Source organism: Vombatus ursinus, unplaced genomic scaffold (assembly GCF_900497805.2).
Source record: "Vombatus ursinus unplaced genomic scaffold, bare-nosed wombat genome assembly UNPS02015255.1, whole genome shotgun sequence".
Lineage (NCBI taxonomy): Eukaryota > Metazoa > Chordata > Mammalia > Diprotodontia > Vombatidae > Vombatus > Vombatus ursinus.
In genome coordinates, this window is record NW_020955033.1 from 33,074,700 (window position 1) to 33,097,136 (window position 22,437).

A 22,437-nucleotide genomic window follows, 5' to 3' on the forward strand; every position below is an offset into this window, starting at 1 on the left:
TAAAGATGAGGGGAAATGAAAAGAAAGTTGGGGAGAAAAGCCTCAGGAAAGGTACAGAAATGAGCCTGGTTTGGGAGGTAGGGGCTGGGGTATGGACAGTGAGATGACTGGCCTGAAAAGAGCTAGAAAGACGAGGAAATAAAGTTGATTAATTAATGAACCAACTACACACAGACATAGTTTGGTACGTGGAACAACAAACTTATGTCCTTAGAATTCTGAAAATCAATCTTATTGTTGCTAATTTGGGAAATGAAAACAAGCTGGGTTGGCCTATGGCAGTGCAATTTATTACGAAGATTGTTAAGGAACTTTTCCACTATACCATTATCTCTAATTACCACAGTTCTGTTGTAGCCATTTTTATGACCAGTGTATGCCTAGAGAAGTATATAAGATTTATAAAAGAGTACGTTACATGCAAACTGAGAAAACACAGTGACCTTCAATCATTATTAGCACTGAGTGAACTGGAGAGACTTCTGGGTTTTTGACAGGAATGTCAGTCCTCTCACTCACAGAAATGAGGAAATGCTGATTTTGAAGCAGCGGATGATAAGATCATAAATTTGAAGTTAGAAAGGACCTTAGGGGTCCTCTAGACCAACTCTTCTCATATTCAGATAAGGAAACTGAGGTTTGTTCTTTTCTATAAGGAATTACGATTCCTTAAGCAATAATTCCATATGGAATTATGATTCCATAAAATGCATGACTTTTTTTGTAACTTGTTGACTGACTTGCCCAAAGTCCACAGGGAGTAAATTAATCAGGATTCAAACCTAGGTCCCCTGATTAAACCCAGAACTATTTATAATGCACTGTGCTACTGAGTGGGACTGCCTCAGAAAATTATGAAAAGCAGAAAGGAAAATGAGTTACAAAATGATTGTCATGAAACACGATTAAATCGGGACATTTATAGATGAAATTGGAAAAAGAACAACAAATCGATGGACTATTGGATATTTGTCAATATTTCTATCTTGATTTAAAGGCCGCTAAGAGGTGAAGTAGATAGAATGTTGAGCCTGGAGTCAGGAAGACCTGAGTTGAAATATGACCTCAGACACTTACTTCACTGTGTGACCCTGGGCAAGTCATTTAACCTGTTTGCTCAACAGTAAAATGGGGATAATAACAGCACCTACTTAGCAGGGTTGTTGTAAAGATCATATGAGATATTTGTAAAGTGCTTAGCACAATGCCTGGTACATAGTAGATGTTATATAAATGCTCATTTCCTTCCCTTTTCCCACTGTTCTCATCATCAGTCAGTCAGCAAACATTTGTTAACCACTTACTGTGTGCCAGACACTGTGTTAAGTTTTGGGATTACAAAGAAAGGCACAAACAGCCTTCCTACCTTCAAGGAGTTCAGTTTAATAGAGGATACAACATGTAAATAATTATGCACATATAAGCTATATACAGTGTAAACTGAAGGCAGTCTCAGAAGGAAGGCATTACTCTGGGGGTAAGTGAGGACGAAAAGCAGGGGGACACCTGGAGAAGACTCCTCCAAAAGGTGAGATTTTTAACTGAATCCCATCAGAGAAGCCAGGAGGCAGAGATAAGGAGGTAGAACATTCCAGGTATGGGGGATGGCCAGAGCGGAGACATGGTGGACTCTTTGTAGGGCATGGAGAGAGATGACATGGTGAGACTTATGATTGGGGAAGAACACTGGCAACTGAATGGAATGTGAATAAGAGCTAATTAATCCTTTCCTACCAGGCCTTCCTACTGGTCCTCACACATGACATTCCATCTCTGAAGTCCAGAGTGTCACGTGTGACGATCAGTAGGAAGGCCTGCTCAGTGGTACCGTAGTGTGTATGGAAATAAGTAGAATATAAAAAGACTATAGAAAGGTAGGGGAACGTCTGCCTATGAATGACTTTAAATGGCGAAGAGAAGAGTTTATATTTGCAGGTAACACAGAGCCACTGGAGTTTACTGAATAGGGTGGTAAGATGGTCAGACCAGTGTTCTGGGAAAAATCACTGGCAAGTGGATGGAGTGTGGGTAGGAGTGGGGAGAGACTTGAGGCAGGGACAACAATTAGAAGGCAATGTATTCAAATCATGGCCTAAGAAATTAAAAATTGGGGCAGCTACATGGCACAGTAGATAGAACATCGGCCCTGAAGTCAGGAGGACCTGAGTTCAAATCGGGCTTCAGATCAAACACTTGACACTTACTAGCTGTGTGACCCTGAGGAAGTTACTTAACACCAATTGTCTTAAAAAAAAAATTAAAAATTAAGTGACAAATCTAAAAGGGGAAAAAAGAAAAGTTTGCTTTTCTGTGACAAAAATTGATACTTAATTGGAACTTACTTAATTATTCTCTTCTAGTAGTCCAGACAGGGCAGCTAGGTGGCAAAGTGGATAGAGTGCTGGGCCTGAAGTCAGGAAGACTCACCTTCCTAAGTTCAAATCTGGCCCTAAAAACTAATTACCTGTGTGACTCAGGGCAAGCCACTTAATCCGGTTTGCCTCAGCTTCCTCATCTATAAAATGAGTTGGAGAAGGAAATGGCAAAGCATTCAAGTAGCCTTGCCAAGAATCAGTAAGAGGGCCTGGAAGTGTGTGAGTGGAGAGAAGGATGTACAAAAAACATGTTGTAAAAGTAGAAATGATGAGAACTGACAATAAACTGGATACGTAGGGTAAGTGTGAGAAAGGAGTTGAAGATGACACCATACCTGAGTAAGCTGGAAGATGATAGCACCCCAGTCAGAGTAAGAGGAAATTTGGGAAGAGGGGAGGGTTTGGACAAGGAGTTCAGTTTTAGACATGGGGAGTTTGAGATGCCTTTAAGACATTCAATTCAACATGCCCCAGATAGTTAGTGATGCAGTCCTGGAGCTAAGCTTATATATATATATATATATGTATGTATGTATGTATAAGAACTGGGAATCATCTGTATAGAAATGATAATTGAATCCATGGGAATTGATGAGATCAGCCAGGCAAAGAGTATAGAGAGAGAAGAGAAGAAGGCCCAGGACACAGCCTTGGGGAATACCCATGTTTAGAGATGATAAATAAGGACCAGTCAGCTGCCTCAAAAAAAGGAGGGAGGGGCACTAGAAGACACAACAGAAAGAGCACTGGTCCCAGAGTCAGGAGGACCCGAGTTCAATTCCAGCTTCAGACCCTTAGTAGCTGTGTGACCATTGGCAACGTAAGAGGAGAACCAGGAAAGAACAGGATCACAAAATCCTGAAGAGATTACCCAAGAACAGATGATGATTTACAGGCTGTCTACCCTTCCACCCTGCCCTCCCCAAAAAGGATGAGAATAATGAGAAAGGAAAGCAGTCCCTTCTTAGCAATAACTAGCTAAAAGACTTTTTAAAAAGGTCTTCTAAATTCTGTGGATGTCAGTTTTCTCATCTGCAAAATGGATCTATAAAATTAATGGGTTTTGGGGGGGGGGCTAGGCAGTGGGGTTAAGTGACTTGCCCAGGGTCATACAGCTAGTGTTACGTGTCTGAAGCCAAATTTGAACTCAGGTCCTCCTGAATCCAGGGCAGGTGCTCTACGCACTGCGCCACCTAGCTGCCCCCAAATTAATGGTTCTTAATAAAATTTAATCTATTAATTGTTCTCCCTCCTAAAAGTCATAAAATCATAAAACTGCAAATCATCTTAACATAGGGAAAACAGAAACATTATAAACACAGCAACAACTGTCATTGTAATTGTATCAGCTCTATTAAGGAATAGGCATATTATGTGTACAGGTAATCATTTTTAAGGTAACAACTTCTAAATGGCTTTGGTGTAGCACATTTTAATATTACTTGAAATGTCACCCTACATAAAGAAAATTAGAAAACTCACTATTTAGGGAATCAAATATTACATTAGCGACTAACCTTAAGCATTTTGTAATAAGGTCCCTAGATATAAAGGCTAGTTAATATTTAATATTAGAGAGCTTCTCCACAAAAGACAGAGTATAATTCAACAAGTATTTATAAGAGCAAAGGTATTGAATACCAACTAATGTGAATGTGAAAAGAAATGAAAAATTAGTATCATGTACCCTTTTCCTTCCCTCATCACTTTTCAGTTTCCTTTTGAGCTGTCTTCTCCCACTATATTGTAGGCTCTTAAGAGGGCATGGACTTTCTTCCTTCCTCTCTCCTTCTCCTCTTCTTTTTCCTCTCCTCTCCTTTCCTCTCCTCCCTTCCTCATATTTGTATCACCAGCATTTAGCACAGTGTCTGGTATTTAGTAGGTGCTTAGACTGACTCACTGAATGTTCTGAGCTACTTCTTAGGGAAAAAAAATGAATGAAAAGTAAATTTTGCATTTTTGATTTCAGTAATAATAAGATCTGATTATTTAAATTAGATTAATTCATGTTTGATTAAGAAATTATAAAAGACCTATCTAGTGTGTTTGGTCAGATAGCTGTCTCCGTTATAATTTTCATGAGTTCAATGCCACAAAAAAGCATTTAAAAAGTTGTCAAGAAGCATTTGTTCCAGGCACTGTGCTAAGTACCAGTGATAACAAACCAAAGAATGTTATCTTGTTAACTTTTAGAAGAGCACAGATGGTATCCTAACAATCATTATAAATTTTTTAGAAGTTACAAATACCTGCTCTCCTTCCATTTCAACTAGGAAGATTTTTGGCTTTGGGCAAAGATAAGCTACTGGACAACCCTTATTTGCCAGAGATATGAATAATTATGGCGAGATGAGGGTGACTGAGATTGGCGATGACCCCTCATAAAATCTAAACTTAAATGAGTAAAATAAGGTAAAGACCCCTAATAATAATATATGTGTATCCAGGTCAGGAAGCTTGTAAATAGCCCAGATAAATATACTCAAATTGTTGATAACTACAAATTGTTCTAGGATCTGAAATGAACAAAACAAGATGTACTAACAGGATACTTGAAGGAGGGGAAGGCAGGTGAAAACTATGTAATGATTGTATAATTTCCACTGCTGTTGCTGGGGTAGTTTTGTCGTGTTTAGATTGTACCCTATGAAGCCCAGCCAATGGCATAAGAGGTAGGGGGCTAGGGAGGGGCTGTGGTTAGAAACTATAAAAATGCTTGCATGGCTGACACCACCTGCAGTCTTGCATCGAACCGCCTTTCCGTGTGAGTCGCCCTTTCTCGAGATAGAGATCGAAATAAAATCCTTTCTACTTTCTACCTGGAGAAGCCTCTGAATTAATTTGGATAAGGGTTATCGCTGTCCCACACAAGAGGAAGGTCACGTTCTTTTCTCCTTTCATATTCTCCTTATCTAAAGTTCTTCTTTCAGTTTCCTTTCTTCTACTTTTGTTTCTTTCTTTCTTCAAACTAGACAGGAGGAGTAAAAAGCTAGGTGTGAGCAGAAATGAGGTCTGCTACTGTTATCTCTTCAGTGATGTACAAATATATGAGAAAAGAGGAAGAGGAAGTGAGGTGGGAGGAATCACTCAACTTGCAACAGCTTTGGCCCTGAAATCTGAAAAGAAAGGCAGACAGAAAGGTTGCAAGGATGCCTGTAAAACTTTTCAGAAGGGTTGCATATAGTCTTTAGGAAATGTAAGGAATAGATATTAATAGAAGAAGATGGCACTTGATTTTATATTCAACTACTAATTTAAAAAATGCATTATTTTCACTATTTTATCTATATTTTGTTCATTCAAAAATGTTTTGATGCAAAAGCTTTCTGAAATTATAAACACAGGAAAGAAACTTATGATAGAAACAAGTAAGAATATATTAAAACAATACAAGGAAAATGGTGTGAATTCCTGAGAGAAGTTCAAAAGAGGAAAGAGAACAACTGCACTTGATGAAGAAAAATATATTTTGAGGACAGAACATGACATAGGTATCCAAAGCATTTTCTTTCTTTCTTCTTTTTTTCCTCTAATAAAGTTCAAGATCTGAATTTGTTAAGTCAAGTGAAACTCGGGGCTCTGAGAATGAATATCTAGAATACCTGGAAGGAAAAGAGACATTCCCTGCAATTTTATTCTGAAAGAATATGTAGCATAATATAATAAAAAGAGCAAATGGAAGCAATGGTCTTCATGACTCTAGAAACAGGAGCTCAGGAATGTTCATCAGAAAATGAGAGAAAAGGACCTGCCCGGATTAGGAAAGAAAGACAATGCTAGAGACAAGTGTGCTTTCAAGGACTTCAAGTTGTAAATAATGTGGGTGTGAAAAAATCACTAGAGAACAACTAGACCCTGTGAAGTTTCAACAAGAGAAGTGGGTGTAGAACAAACAAAATCCAAGAGAAGGTTATAAAAATAGAGAAACATGTGCACACACAAGAAATAGACCATGTAACATGAAAAAAGGAGAAAAGCCAGGCCTCAGGATCATCCAAGCAAACACAAGCCACTCTACAATTATGAGATGTGACGTCAATGCTAAATAACCTCAGCATAAAGGATGAACAAACACTTCTAAGAAATTTGGGTGTAGAAATCTATTTATGTGTTCATTAACTGCTCGATTCAACTTCTCCCACAATATATAAGCTGCTCCTCAGGGATAATCTACATATTTGGAGAAGCTACATTAAATACACCTCCTAGGGCTGAAATGGAAAGTTGCCATAGGCAGCTGCTGGTGCTCCAGGCCCTGAGTCAGGAAGACATGAGTTTAAGTCCAACCTCAGATACTTTTGAGGAATGACTCTGGGCAAGTCACTTAACCTGTCTGCCTCGGTTTCCTCAATAATAAATGGGAATGATATAGTACCTACCTCCCTGGATTGCTGTGAGGATCAAATGAGATAATAATTGTAAGGCGCTTGGCGCAATGCCTGGAACATATTAGCCATTTTAAAAATGGTTATTCCCTTCCCCAATACAGTAGAATGAAAGAGTTCATGATTTGTAGTTATTTAAAACTGGAAATTAACAGGGTACCTACTGATCGGGAAATGTCCGAACAAAATGGGATAATTAACATATTGGAATATTATTATGCTGTAAGAAATGACACTTCTGAGGGCTTCAGAGAAACACAGGAATATCTTGTATGAATGATGCAGAGTAAAGTAAGCAAAAACAGGAAAACAATGAATGCAAACAAAAAGAAGACTAACCCTGAAACAAATGCAGTGTAATTACAATGACCAATCTTAGCTCATTGAGAAGAGACGAAAAATTGTGCCCTCCTCCTTTCTTTGGTGTGATGGGGAGCTAAGGGTGTTGTTGCATAAGCTGTCAAAGATGAACACTGTGTTTGCTGGTTTGCTGAACTGGTTTTTCTTTGTTAAAGGGCTCTTCTTGGTTACAAGGCTCACAGATTGGGTGGGTAGAGTATAGCTGGAAGGACCCTCCAGTTCCTACACATATATGTCAGTGGTAATGCAAGAATACTGTGAATTTAGGTTGGGGTATTATCCCTCTCACCAGCATCAGATGATACTATAATTCTAGGTTAAACAAGAGAGTTTCTATTTTGTTAGAGAGAACTAGAGATTTAGGTCAAAGGGAAGAGTATTAGACTCAAAGTCAGGTTGCCCAAGTTCTAGTTCAAGCTAACCAAAAGATGGTGGTGATCACACTGATGATGATTATAGCCCTAACTGCCAGTCCTAACAATCTTGAGCAAGCCAGTTCATGAATTAATCTTTAGGCCCTCAGTTTTCTCATCTATAAATTGGAAATGTTGACCTAGTTGAAATCACTTGAAGGTTGTTTTCAGTTCTAAAATTTTACTATTCTATGATTATGAGATTGCTGGATTTGGGGGCTAGGAGCCTGCATTCAAATGGGGTTCTATACAGCCCTGAAGTCAGGAGGACCTGAGTTCAAATCTGGCCTCAGACCAAACACCTGACACGTACTAGCTGTGTGACCTTGGGCAAGTCACTTAACCCTGACCACCTCACCAAAAAACAAACAAACAAAAAAAAAAAACAAATGGGGTTCTATAACTTAAATGCTAACTATATAACCTTTAGCAAATTGCTTAAATTTCCTGGGGTCAAATGAGTTTCCTCATTGTAAAATGAGAATATTAGTCTAGATGACCTCCAAGATCCCTAGCTCTAAAGTCAATGATTCTGTGGTTACTTTCTACCACTCAACTTCTACCTGGAATTTGATTGTGCCTTAACTTTTTGTTTTATCTACTCCTAGTGGTTATTTTATTGTTTGCCTGTTCTGTCACTGTACCCTTCAATTTATCTGCTATTTATTGATCCATCCATTCACTAATAAATGAGAGAAAATATGGTATACTGAACAGAGGGACTGGTCAGGAAGATCTGTATTCACAATCTGCCCTTGAAACATATTAGAAATGGACAAGTCACAGTCTGTCAGTGACCCCAAGAAACTCAGACTATAAATCACAGAGAAGTTATCAATCTACATTGGTGAATTAAGTTTCTACACTGGTTGTTCTCTACACCAAGGAAATCATAAGTCTAAACACACATATGAAATTATTACTTATACTAATTCACATTTATATAGAACTTTAAGATGGACAAATTGCTTTCATCTCAACAACTCAGTAAGGCCAAGTATCATTAAACCACTTTACAAATAAGGACACAGGCTTAGATTAGTGGCTTGCCATGGTCACACAGCTAATAAGTATGAGAGCTGGGATCTGAACAAAAATTTCTTGAGTCCAAACCCAACATTCCTTCTGCTATATCAAAATGCATCTCTGCAGTTATATTATGTGATTTTTTATTTATGATTCTCAGCATGGAACCTTGAGAGCTCTTTGTACAAAATATTCTATAGCAATCTTTTGAGTGGATAAAAAAATGTTCTGAACAGTTATGAGTATGTTTCCATCATTCTACTGAGTAACTATACATAAGTATAAATTGAAAGCTGACTCTTCTCTGGATGAATTATAGGTTGACACTCAGAAAAATAAGCAACAAGGAAATAAAATTCCAAGAATGAAAGATAGTAGGAACCATTATTATTATTAAAATATTTGTAAAGTAGATGTTTGCACTGTTTAGGAAGAAGAAAAAAAGAAAATCAAAGTCTAGTAAATGGGAAAGAAATCTAGGCAAAACTAATCAAAGAAACAAACACTATAACTGAGTAAAAATAAAAGATTGATGACAGTAATATATAATTGTTCTTGGGGGCAGAGTTAGAGATGTTATGAGGAAACCAAAAGACCTAGTTATACAGAAGAAAGTATGCTTTCTCATTGCTTAATTGAACCCTCAACACCGACAGAAATATGAACAATTTTTGAAGACGATGTAATAGTCAAATGTTTTCAAAGGAAGAAAAAGACTTGGTTGGGAATTAAGCCCCAGTGAAAGTAACAATTTTATGAGCTATGAAAGAAGGATTAGAGTGAAAAACCAAGTGAAAAGTATGTAAGGAACTGTCAACCTCAAATGATCTGAAAATGAAAAATCACTTTTCATGCTCTTACATTCTAAGTAGTATTCACAAAAAAAAGCTTCTTACCTGAGTTTACTGTTGAACTTCTCATGTTTTCCATTGAAGTTCACACTACAAAGACCTTTCAATTTTGAATGTGAAGAGTCAGCCACGAAATTTGCCTGTGTTTCTCTTCCCAAACAATGATGAAGCATTGCCTCCTTTTTCAAGTTTATGTCTGAATAGGGGCAGCCATAAGCACTGTTTTGTATTAAAAAAAAAAAAGGAAAAAAAAAAACACCCAATTGTTAGTATGTAGTGATAAACCAGCAATCCACTGTGGCAAAAATAGATTTAGAGCAGCATTTAAAAATGAGAAGATACATCCTGCTTGCACCAAATGCATTGAATCTGTTTTTCCTTATCTGAAAACTCCTTTGTTTGATAAAATGTCAGATTCCAGATGTATAGATAGTGGTCAGCTGAAACAGTTTTTTGGAATATTTAAGTTTTCATAAACATAACATAAGGAAATGTTTTCCATATGGTGATATAATGCATTTGTAACATAAAAGTTGATATCCCAGATGATGTCAGTCCATGAGTTGGATGGATTTTATTAGGTAAAACATATGTCATGAAATAAAGCCTATGGACAACTGGACAATCTTATCACTATAAACCCTTACAATATAATTTATTTTTATATCAATAATCTGAGAATGCCATTTTGCTTTAAAAAAAATAAATGAAAAGGTCTGGTTTTTTGAAATGCTTGCTTAGTTTAAATGACCTTGCTTGATTTCATCAGTACAGGCATTCCCTGCTTAGAGGCAGTTAGGTGGTACAGTGGATATAGTGAGGATCTTAAGATCAGGAAGGTCTGCGTTCAAATTTCATATCACATACCTCCTAGATGCGTGACCCTGGGCAAATCGCTTAACCTCCCTGGCTCAGTTTACCCATCTATAAGATGGAGATAACAATGCCCACCTCACAAGGCTGTTGTAAAGATCAAATGAAATAACAATATGTAAAAAATGCTTTGCAAACTTTAATCAATATTGTTGTTCTATTCATGTAGATCACAATTCCTTTTTCCCTTAGCAAATAGCCTTCATTGTTGGCTGAATGTGAAAAAAAATTGTAGCCCGATGACCCACCATCTGGTGATAAGCCTTTCCCAATCTAGCTAGTTTTGAACTCAGGAGGGAGATCTATTGCCTGTTTCTAGGACCATGACTGAATCCTTTCCACCTTCGGAAAACATTCCAGAGCTTGTGCTCTGTTGGTCTCCAAAAACCCAAGTAAAGATGAAGAAATCTCACTTAAGCTGATGAAGAATTCTGGTTGACACTCCAAGTACCACAGAATCACACATATCTGGCTGGCTTTTATGACAAGGTTTTTCCAGAGACAAGGACTAGATATCTGGTTCCCCAAAAAGTCTTGTATGGGTTTGATTAATACCATTAGATATCAAAGTACATATCCCAAATCAGAATGCAGAGTCTTTCAAGTTGTCTGGTGCAGTGAATTAGTAGTTACCAAAAAATGTCATTTCTGTATCTAGAATTTCCAGTTGATAATATCGAATCAGGTGATTTGGTTTTGGATTCCCATCTTTCCACTCTCTTTGCTACTCTTTCCTCTAGGTGCTAGTTAGTTACTATTCACTCACCTTCCACCAAAGAGACATCTGTGAAAGGTCTGCAACCAACTATTATCACTGAAAGCTAGGACCTTATTACCAATCTATAACCGAAGTAGACATTTCCTAGTGGGAATGAGATGCTTTCAAGCTGACCCAATATTAACTGCTGCACCAGTTAATGAACATTTATTCGATGCTTGAGGAATAACCTTTTTACCTATACCAACTGGTTCATTTGTTATTTATTCATGTACTCAAAAATTATATGCAAGGCATTCTGGAAGACACAAAAAAGATTCGGGGTGCTCATACAATTTAGTAGGAGATTTGTCAATCATATTCGGGAAAAAAAAGGAGTGAAAGTACCCTTAGTTAGAACCTCTTGGGATATCTTTATCATTTTTTTTAAATTTAGCTTGATATAAAGATTTTTTTCCTCATTATGTGTTTCTCTTTTAACTTACCTGCATTATGTTTCTACAAAAACTAAAATGTATGCAATCAAAATTGTCTATTTTATCTACCATAAATCTTTCTATTCCTTATTTGATCATAAACTCTTCTCTTATCCATATAGATCCAAATGATGATTTCTTCCTTGTTCCTCTCACTTCTTTATGGCTATAAACTTTTATAGTCATGTATCCATTTAGATCTTACCTTGATATATGGTGTGAGGTATCTGATCTAAACTTAACTTCTGTCAGATTATTTTCCCAGTTTCCCCAGAAGTTTTGTCAACTAATTGACTTCTTGTTGTGGTTGTTATTTGGGAAGTCTGGATCTGTAATTTTTTTTGGTATAGGGAATTCGTGAAAAAGAAAATTCCTCCACCAATACAGATCAGCAACTATTCTATAATTCACAGTCTTAGAGAGTTGCCCAGGGTAGTGTTAGGTATTTTGGTTATTTAAGTAACTTAAATTACTTAATGTGAAGTAACTTGGACAGGTTCACACAGCCAGAATGCATGTGAGGCAGGATGTGAACCCAGACTGTTCTCATGCCGAGACCAACTCTCAATTCTCAATGCCATCCTGTCTTCGTTGAAATACAACCACTGAAATATTGACAGTGGACCTAAGCAGCTCAGTAGTTAAGGCCTGGCTGACAGTATCATCAAGCAGAAGAAGATACAGGGTCAAGAATTAGCAAAAGAAAAGTCATCCTTTGGAAGTCATTAATGGTTTAGTTATAACAGTTTATATCTTTCCTCAACAGGAAAAAGTTGAAGGAAGATAGAAAAGCAAACACAGAGGTAGATATTCTCTTGGTAATGATAACATCTCTTATCCTCCTTACATCAATCACAAGGGTTTCATTTAACTACAGAATGAGAGTTTTCAATAAGAAATAGAAAATGGGGGAAATAAGCACCTACTATGTACCAGGCACTATGCTGATCACTTTACAAATATTTCACTTGATCCTTACATCAACCATGGGAGATAAGTGCCACAATTAGTGCCATTTTACAGTTGAAGAAACTGAAGCAGCATCTGGAGTGGATATGCCCAGGGTCACACAGCTAGTAAGCAGCTGAGGCGAAATTTGAACTCAGATCCTCCTGACCTGCTCAGTGTTCTATCCACTGTGCCTCCTAGCTGTATCATAGAGCACAAGGATGGCCAAAAGAAGGGTGGAATTTTTTAAAATATTTTTATTCTGGTAGAGAGTTCCCAAAAAAGCATAAAACTTAATACTTTTGTTGGAAAGACTTAACAGTCTAACATAACTTTCTGTTACAAGATTTTTATTACCACTATTTGTTTGAAATTTTCTTTTTTTCCCCTTAATTTCATCACATCACTCCCACTTGAATCACTCTGTGTAACACTAAAGCTTTCTCCTCTGAAATTTTAATTCCCTTGCATTTACTATATACCCTTGCTTGCCGCTGTTTCAAATTACATTTTATTTCCTTTAATCTGTACTATATATCAATCCCTCCAATCATTTAATTGCACTCATTCATTTGTTCCAAAATCCCTCCAGCTAGACTTTATCTCTTGGCAAAGAGGTATACACAATGTAACATCAATTCGCCTCACTAGGGTAGAATATTCTCTGAATTCCGTGAGGCAAGTATTCTGAGGACACATCCTCAAATCACAAAGATGGGCGTAAAACTTGAAGTTCAATTTAACATTTTTAAAAGATAAAGGCAAAAACTGCATATGAAGAGAAGATATTAGAAAAGAAACTTTCTAAGGAAATCTTAACATAAAAACAAAAATTCATAAGATTGTTGATTTAGAACTGAAAGGGACCTTAAGAGGTCATCAAATTCAACTTGTTTCATTTTATAGATGAAGAAACTGAGTCTGAGAAGTTAAGTGATTTGCCCAGGGTCACACACTGATAAGTGTCTGAGGTAGGATTTGAACACATGAATTCCTTACTCCAAGCCAAGCACTCTGTCAACTGCCACCTTCTGTTGACGTTGTTATTGTTTAGTCATTTTCAGTCATGTCTGACTTTGTGACCCCTTTTTGGAGTTTTCTTGGCAAATTGCCATTTCCTTCTCTAGCTCATTTTACAAATGAGAAAACAGAGGCGAAGAAGGTTAAGTGACTTGCCCGGTGCCCAGACACTAGCAGGTATCTAAGACCACATTTGAACTCAGGTCTTCCTGATTCTAAGCCCATTACTCTATGCACTGCACAACCTAGCTGCACCGAATGCCACCTAGGTAGTGATAAAAACTTTAAAGATGAAAATAAAATTGTAAACATTTTAAAGCACACATTCTTTAAACAAGGTAAATTACAAAAATCTAGAGTCCCCCCATTTTATCAAATATTTTTGTGTTGTTTTACTTTTTGAAAACGAAAACATAAATGTAAAGTACTTTGCAAAACTTAAAAGTGTTATGTAATATTAGCTAGTATTACTCTATTATGTGTTTATGTTACTCATCTGTATTAAATTTAATTTTATTGATAAATCTGATTGACAACAATTTTTAGTACTAAGGAAATTAATGCAATAACATTTTCATACATGCCAAGTCCCAGCTAAGGAAGGTAAAAAATTATGGAGGACAATCCCCAATAAACAAGTAGTCAAAGGATATCAATAAGCAGTCCTCAAAAAAGGAAATGCTAACTATGAACAACCAACTGTATAACAGAATACTCCAAGTCATTAATACTAGGTTTGACTTCACATCAATCAGAGTGGCAAAGATAATAAACGACCAAAATGGTAAATGGTAGAGGAGCTATGAGAAGATAGGCACATTAAAGTCATGATACCATATATATCCTTTGAATCAGTGACACCATTATGCCAAGGTCAGACAGAAGGAAAGGTTCCATATATGCAAAACAGTTATAACAGTACTTTTATGGTAGCAAAAACAAAAAAAACAAAAAACAAAACAAAACTAGAAACAAGGCAGATGATCATTCACTGATGAATAGCTGGATAAATTTAGGTATATGAATTAATGGAAAATTATTATGCCATAAGAAATGATGGACAAGAATAACTCAGGGAACCTTGGGAAAATTTAAAAACTTTATGCAGACAAACTAATCAAAATCAAATGAACATTACATACAACAATAATAACACAAAGGAAAATAATCATAAAAGATGATAGCACTGTTATTACTATAATAACCAATCATATCTCCAAAGGAAATATATTGAAATATACGTTCCTCCTCTTGGCAAACAAGATGGTGGACTATAGGTGCAGAATGAGGTATATATTAACATCAGTTTAAATATACTTTGCATTACAGAAAGGGTCTCTTGCAGAGAAGATGGGTGAAATACTGATTATATAAAAAATAAAATACCAACAAAACATTCTGAAAAGATTTGGGGTATCTCATTATCGTCTTAGGAAAAAAAAAAGAAAGAACAAGGTACCTAGAAAAACACCTGAAGACTGAGAAAGGTTCCCATTGCTGACCCAGGCATCTGTTACATAACTGGAATCTGGCTATTTCTATTTGCAGGGAAAGAAGCAAGGGAGGGAAAGGAATAAATAAGAATTAGTTCTATAACCACATGCACAGCAATTAGACTGCTTGTGTCTAAGGAATGAAAGGCTCCTAAAAAATGGAAACAAACTGCTAGAAAGGCTTTCTGATGCCAAGATGGCCTGACTATCTTCAAAGAGATTTGGACAGAAGATAAGAATTATGGTATCATCAAATCTGAGAACAAAATCGGGGTAATGTTAAGAAGCAATAAGAATTAAAGATGGATGATAGGGGTACCAAAGTACACCTTATCCTTTCTTTACTCTCTTGCCCCCCAGTGGGGAACTAGTGACTTTGAGGCCACATGTGGCCTTCTAGGTCCCTGGGTACGGTCTTTTGACTGAGTCCAAGTTTTACAGAACAAATTTTTTTATTAAGGCGATTTGTTCTGTGAAGTTTGGATTCAGTCAAAAGGATGCACTTGAGGACTTAGAGGGCGGCCACTTGTGGCCTTGAAGGTGCAGGTTTCCCACCCCTGAGTCTTGCCATATATGTGTATCTATTGAAAACCTGTCATTTAATACTTATCTGCTTTGATAAAGAGTTCTCCATTTTTAAGGAAGAAAGGGATAATGAGCAACTCACACTGGGCAAGTTACTCCGCATCAGTGGGCCTCAATTTCTTCAGATGCAAAATGGAGTGGTTGGGTGATATGATCTCTAAAACCACTTGCAGATTATGTTTTTAAAGAAAAGTTCATTAATCTCTTTCAAAATATTCCACCTTTGACATTGTACACAGTAATAACAACATTGTACAATGATCAATTATGATTGACTTAACTCTTCTCAGCAATATAATGATCTAAGACAATTCCAAAAGACTTATGATGAAAAATGCTGTCCACATCCAGAGAAAGAAATGATGGAGTCTGAATGCAGATGGAAGAATAATATTTTCACTTTCTTTGTTTTTTTGTGTGTATTTTTTTCCTTTTGTTTTTTTTCTTCTTTCACAACATGAATAACGTGGAAATGTTTTACATGATTGCACATGTATAACCTATATCAGATTGCTTGCTGTCGGGGAGAAGTGGGGTAGGGAGAAAAATTTGGAACTCAAAAATCTTATAAAAATAAATGTTAAAAAAAATAAAGAGATAGTTTTACAAAGCAAAACAAAAATTCCACCTCTGACTGACTGGACAAGGAAGATGCTATAGAGATAATACTATTCAAATTTTAGCAGGTCTGTAGTTAAAGAAGAAACAAACAGCCTTTAGAGTACTGAATTGCAGATTTAACTCCACAGCACAAAGAGCTGACGATTTCAGAAATGGTACACTGAGAAGTAGGGTAGACTCCATAAGAATTATACACATCAAAAACTAGAGATATATTTCGTTTAGTGTTCTCTTTTAAAACAGAAATAATCGTGTGTGTGTGTGTGTGTGTGTGGTGGTGGTGGTGGTGGTGGTGGTGGTGGTGCTAGTTAGGGCTAACCTTCCAGCTATTTAAACTTTAGTATCTATTCAGGATAATCAACGCAATTTTCTCTTAGAACTTCACATTTCATCTTGTTAAAGGCCTTCATTTTCACACTGGTAGCATCATAAGTGAAATTGGAACCCAGGTCCTTTGACTCCAAAGGCAATGTTCTCTCCCCTATACTATAATGAAACTATCAGAGACAATGACAGTGTAATGCAGAGGAAAGTGACCTGAGTTTGAATGTCTGAAACTCTGAGACTTTCTCTCCGGATCACTGTGGCATCTGAGCCATTACCACAGAACCCTCAGAAAAATGAAGGAGTACACTCAAATTCTCCTGCCTTACATTTTCTTAACTTCTAAATCCATTTTGCTTATAACAAAATCAAACTCTTCTATTTACTCTTCGACGCAATGCTGAAAAAAATTAACGTCCTAAAAGCAAGAAAAACAGTAAAATTAAAAACATTTTCTCAAGTGGTGTGGAAGGAACCCTACAGTTACAGCACGAATATGAAAACTTACATGAAAAGTATTGCTTATATTGGATGGGATGGAACCAGCTCTGGAAAGACATCTGTCAGAACTCCTACAGGAATTTTGTCAGTAAAATCTCCTTGGAAGGCTGAAACACACTGGTGTGACTCTTAAGAACTGGGTCTGTGGGCTAAGATGGCGGAGGGAAAGCAGTGACTGTCATGAGCTCTCTCCCAAAGCCCTCCAAATACCTAAAAAAAGTGACTCTAAACAAATTCTAAAGCAGCAGTACCCACAAAAAGACAGAGTGAAACAAATTTCCAGCCCAAGACAGCCTGGATGGTTGACTGGAAATGTATATCGCCCCAGGCAGGGAAAGCAGCACAGGTAAGCATGGGCGTGTAGGCCTAGCGACCCTGGAGCAGGCCTCAGAGGACTGAATCTCAGGCAGCTGTGGCGGTTTCCAGACTTCTCAACCCATGAACGCCAAAGACCACTTAGAAGCTCAGTGGGAAAAGTCTGTTACTGCGGTGAGAGAGGAGCTAGGTCTCAGCTACAAGTCCCGGGCCGTGGCTTTTTCCTGAGCTTCCGGCCCACAGACTGAGAGGGAATTGAGTGGCTGAACAGAGGGGGATTGCTGGGATCTCTTTGCCAGTGCTGAGGCAGGAATCTCTTGCTTTAACAGTGCATGGGTCTGGGTCACAGTTCAGAGGGGAGGTCCTGGGGCAAGGAGGAGCACTGGGGTGGTGGAGCTTGTTGTGGCAGTGGAGAGGAAACACCTCGCCCCTTATCGTACCACCTTGGAAGAACTGAAAATTTACAGGTCCCTAGAAGTACCTCTGAAAGCAGCTGTACAAACCCCCGAAGCTTGGGACAGTACACTCTTCACATTGGAAGCAGACTTTTACCTTAACAAAGAGTTTAAAACTCAAGTAATTGGCCGGGATCACGCGTAAGCAGCATAAAAAGAGTCTACTATCTTCCTTTGGTGACAAAGAAGATAAAAACATACAACCACAAGAAGACAACAAAGCCAAAGCTCCTACATCCAAAGCCTCCAAGAAAAATATGACTCAGTCCCAGGCCTTGGAAGAGCTCAAAAGGGATTTTGAGAAGCAAGTAAGAGAAGTAGAGGAAAAACTGAGAGTGATGCAAGAAAATCATGAAAAATAAGTCAACAGCTTGCTAAAGGAGACCCAAAAAAATGCTGAAGAAAATAACACCTTAAAAAATAGCCTAACCCAAATGGCAAAAGAGGTCCAAAAAGCCAATGAGGAGAAGAATGCCCTAAAAAGCAAAATTGGACAAATGGAAAAGCAAGTCCAAAAGATTACTGAAGAAAATACTTCCTTAAAAATTAGAATAGAGCAATTGGAAACTAGTGACTTTATGAGAAATCAAGACACTGTAAAACAAATCCAAAAGAATGAAAAATTACAAAACAATGTGAAATACCTCATTGGAAAAACAACTGACCTGGAAAATAGATCCAGGAGAGAGAATTTAAAAATTATTGGACTATCTGAAAGCCATGATCAAAAAAAGAGCCTAGACAACATCGTTCAAGAAATGATCAAGAAGTGGATAGAGCACCGGCCCTGAAGTCAGGAGGACCTGAGTTCAACTCAAGCCTCAGACCAAACACTTGACATGTTCTAGCTGTGTGACCTTGGGCAAGTCACTTAACCCCAATTGCCTCAACAACAACAACAACAACAACAACAAAAAAGAAATTATCCAGGAAAACTGCCCTGATATTTTAGAACCAGAGGGCAAAATAGAAATTGAAAGAATCCACCCATCTCCTCCTGAAAGAGATCCCCAAAGGAAAACTCCTAGGAATGTTGTAGCCAAATTCCAGAGTTCCCAGGTCAAGGAGAAAATATTACAAGCAGCCAGAAAGAAACAATTCAAGTATTGTGGAAACACAATCAGGATAACACAAGATTTAGCTCCTTCTACATTAAGGGACCACAGGGCATGGAATATAATATTCCGGTGAGCAAAGGAGATTGGATTACAACCAAGAATCACCTACCCAGCAAAACTGAGTATAATCCTGCAGGGGAAAAAATGGTCATTCAGTGAAATAGAGGACTTTCAAGCATTCTTGATGAAAAGACCAGAGTTGAATAGAAAATCTGATTTTCAAATACAAGACTCAAGTGGAACATGAAGAGGTAAACAGGAAAGAGAAAATCATAAGAGACTTATTAAGGCTGAACTGTTTACATTCCTGCATGGAAAGATGATATTTGGAACTCATGAGACCTTTGTCAGTATTAGGGTAGTTGGAGGGGAAAAATTATATGTATGTATATATAGATATAGATAGACAGATAGAGGGCACAGGGTGAGTTGAAAATGAAGGGGTCATATCTGGAGAATAAAATTAAAGGGCAAGAGAGGAATATAGTAGGAGAAGGAAAAAGGGAGCGTTAGAATGGGATAAATTATCCCACAAAAAAAAAAAAAACAGAAAAGGCTCTTACAGTGGAGGGGAAACAGAGGAAGGTGAGATGAGAGGGAATGAGTGAATCTTATTCTCATAGGATTTGACTTAAGGAGGGAATAACATACACACTCATTTGGGTGTGGAAATCTGTCTTACCCTACAGGAAAATAGGGGGGGAAGGGGACAAGAGAGCAGGAGAATGATAGAGAGGAGGGCAGATTGGGAAAGGGAGTAATCAGAAGCTAATACTTCAGAGAGGCACAGGGTCAAAAGAAAGAACAGAATAAATGGGGTGGGCGGGATAGGATTAAGGGAAATAGAGTTAGTTTTTCACAGCATGTCTACTATGGAAGTGTTTTGCATAACTGCACATATATAACCTATATTTAGTTGCTTGCCTTACCAATGAGGGTGGGTGGGGAGGGAGAAAGGGAGAAAATTTAGAACCCAAAGTTTTAAAAACACATGTTTATCGGGCCTCAGACCAAACGCTTAACACTTACTAGCTGTGTGACCCTGGGCAAGTCACTTAACCCCAACTGCCTAAAAAAAAAAAAAGTTTTAAAAAAACAAACAAAAAAAAAACCACGTTTAAAAAAAAATGTTTTCACATGCAACTGGGAAATAAGAAATACAGGAAATGGGGAACAGAAATCCATCCTGCCCTACAGGAAAATTGAAGGGGAAGGGGATAAGAGAAGGAGGGGAGAGATAGAAGGGAAGGCAGACTAGGGGAAGGGGTATTTAGAATGCATGCCATCTTGAGGTGGGGGGAGGGGCAAGATGGGGTGAAAATTTGGAACTCAAAATCTTGTGTAGTAAATGTTGTGAAGTAAATGTTGAAAACAAAAAAACAAAAAAAATAAATAAAAATTACCATAAAAAAAAAGAACTGGGTCTGTGGAACATCAATCATGATCAATGGTTCCTTTAAAGATCAATGACCTCTGTGCAAAGACTGTTTATAGGAAGCTGTCTTTTCTTTTTGCTTTAAAAAAGATGAAACCTCATATACTCCTCACTCTAACTATATCTAATGCATGCTCCACATGGGGTGGACACTCAAAGGAACTCTAGTAGCTATGATCACAAGGATTCTCTTTTTCATGTGTCATCTACAATTCAAGAAGGCAGCGATGTGGATGTCTTTCTCTATGATACGACATATATGTCTCCAGATATGCAAAATGTGAACTAGATAGGAATGATAGAGTGTTAGAGTTGGGAGGGACCTTAGAAATCCTCTGATACAAAAGTGTCTAAACATGTTTTTGTGCCACTGACCCAATGGGCAATTGGGTGATACCTCTGGACCATTTCTCAGAATACTGTCTTTAAAGGGATAAAATAAAATATATAGGATAATGAAGGAAACCAATCATAGTTAAATAAAAATGGAATCTTTTTTTTGCCTTTAAGGTCATGGACATCCCTGAACCCTGATTTAGTCCAATTCCTTCATTTATACAGAAGAAGTAAGCCTCTCTAAAATCACAAAGATAGAGTAGAATGTGAGACCTAGAGCCCAAGTCTGTCTACTCTCTAATCGAGGACTCTTCCTTTAAAAAAACTGGTACTTTTTTATATCATGGTAACTTCATGATACCTGTTTTTCCTTCCTTCCTTCATTCCATTAAAGTTATCCTTGTAGTAAAGGAAGACATAGAAGAAAAAGCAAGTATTCTTTCCACTGCATTAGATGAAAAAAGAAATCCTGAAAGCTTTTCATTCTGATGGATCGCACAGGGAACAGAAGGTCAAATATAATGATATTTGTATCCTTTTATTTTTCCTTCACAAAGCTACCCTTTGTCATTTAATCATTTCAAATAGTATGTAAGCATTCTAATAGTATAAAAGCCAAAGGGAGGATGTCACACTTACTAGGCACGCATTAGGAATGGTCTTTTAAGGATTGTAAAAAAAAAAATGTGTTTTGACTTGTTTTGCCATTGTAATACGTGAATAATGATGGCAGAACAAGGAAAAATCATTAAGAAAATCATACAGGTAAGAAAGCATTTATTATGTACCTACTATGTGCCATGCACTACACTAAGTGCTTTACAAATATTATCTTATTTGGTCCTTACCATAACCTTGGAAGGTAGGTGCTATTATGGTGCTCCATTTTACAGCTGAGGAAACTGAGACAGTCAGAGGTAAAGAGACTTGCCTGGGGTTACACAAGTAGTAAGTATCTGAGGCTCAATTTGACACAGATCTTCCTGAATCCATGCACAGCATTCTTTTCCTGGGCCAACTAGTTGATACAGTCTCTTTCTCCTAAAGTACTTTAATTAATAGTCCCTAGACTCTCCTAATTTGTAAACTACAATAAAGAAATGCATCATCTCAATAAATATGCTAATAGCCTTAAATAATTTCTATCCAACTCCTAATGTACCCCATGAGTCATTGTACAGGAAATACATCTGGCTTGCATAGTTCTGAAATTTCTAACAGCTACTACCTGCATAGTTAACATCCCACAGTCAATTAAACAGATGGAGTGATGATTAGACTGCATTATTGATTCAATGAAAGCTAATAAAACAGCTACGAATATGTGTTTCCACTACAATAGTAACAATTACCTATTTTATAAAATTTTTCTTACAGTTTTATTCTTTGCATATTATGCTTAAGTTGTGGGAACACATCAAAATTTCCTAGGGTTATTTTCCAGAAAGTACCATAAAAGAAATCTAATTATTAAATTGAAAGCACCTGTTTCCATTACATTTCTTTCTGGCAAAGACAATTCTACAATAAAGAAATATCTAGTGTATGTGTGTATATGTATGTATATGTATGTATGTATATAAGTATGCACACAATATTAAATATAGTATAGTATATGTACTACACATAGTATATATAGTATAGTATGTATACTATACTATAAATACACACTAAATATACATATTAAAACTACTTTATATACTTATATACTAAATATATACTTTGTTGTTGTTAAGCCATGTCTGATTCTTTGTGACCCCATGGATCACAGCATTCCAGGCTCATCTCCATTATCTCCATACACACATA

The 22,437-nt window shown here is 37.2% G+C and overlaps 1 protein-coding gene across 4 annotated transcripts in view; it reads right to left on the bottom strand.

Moving 5' to 3' along the window:
* LOC114031838 (lethal(3)malignant brain tumor-like protein 4) overlaps positions 1–22,437 on the bottom strand; it is a 504,773-nt gene that overhangs the window by 156,601 nt on the left and 325,735 nt on the right. For all 4 annotated transcript variants that reach the window (XM_027846992.1, XM_027846995.1, XM_027846994.1 and 1 more), the window contains one exon: positions 9,456–9,629. In XM_027846992.1, coding sequence (XP_027702793.1) covers positions 9,456–9,629 — 174 coding nt within the window. The remainder of the gene's footprint in view (positions 1–9,455; positions 9,630–22,437) is intronic.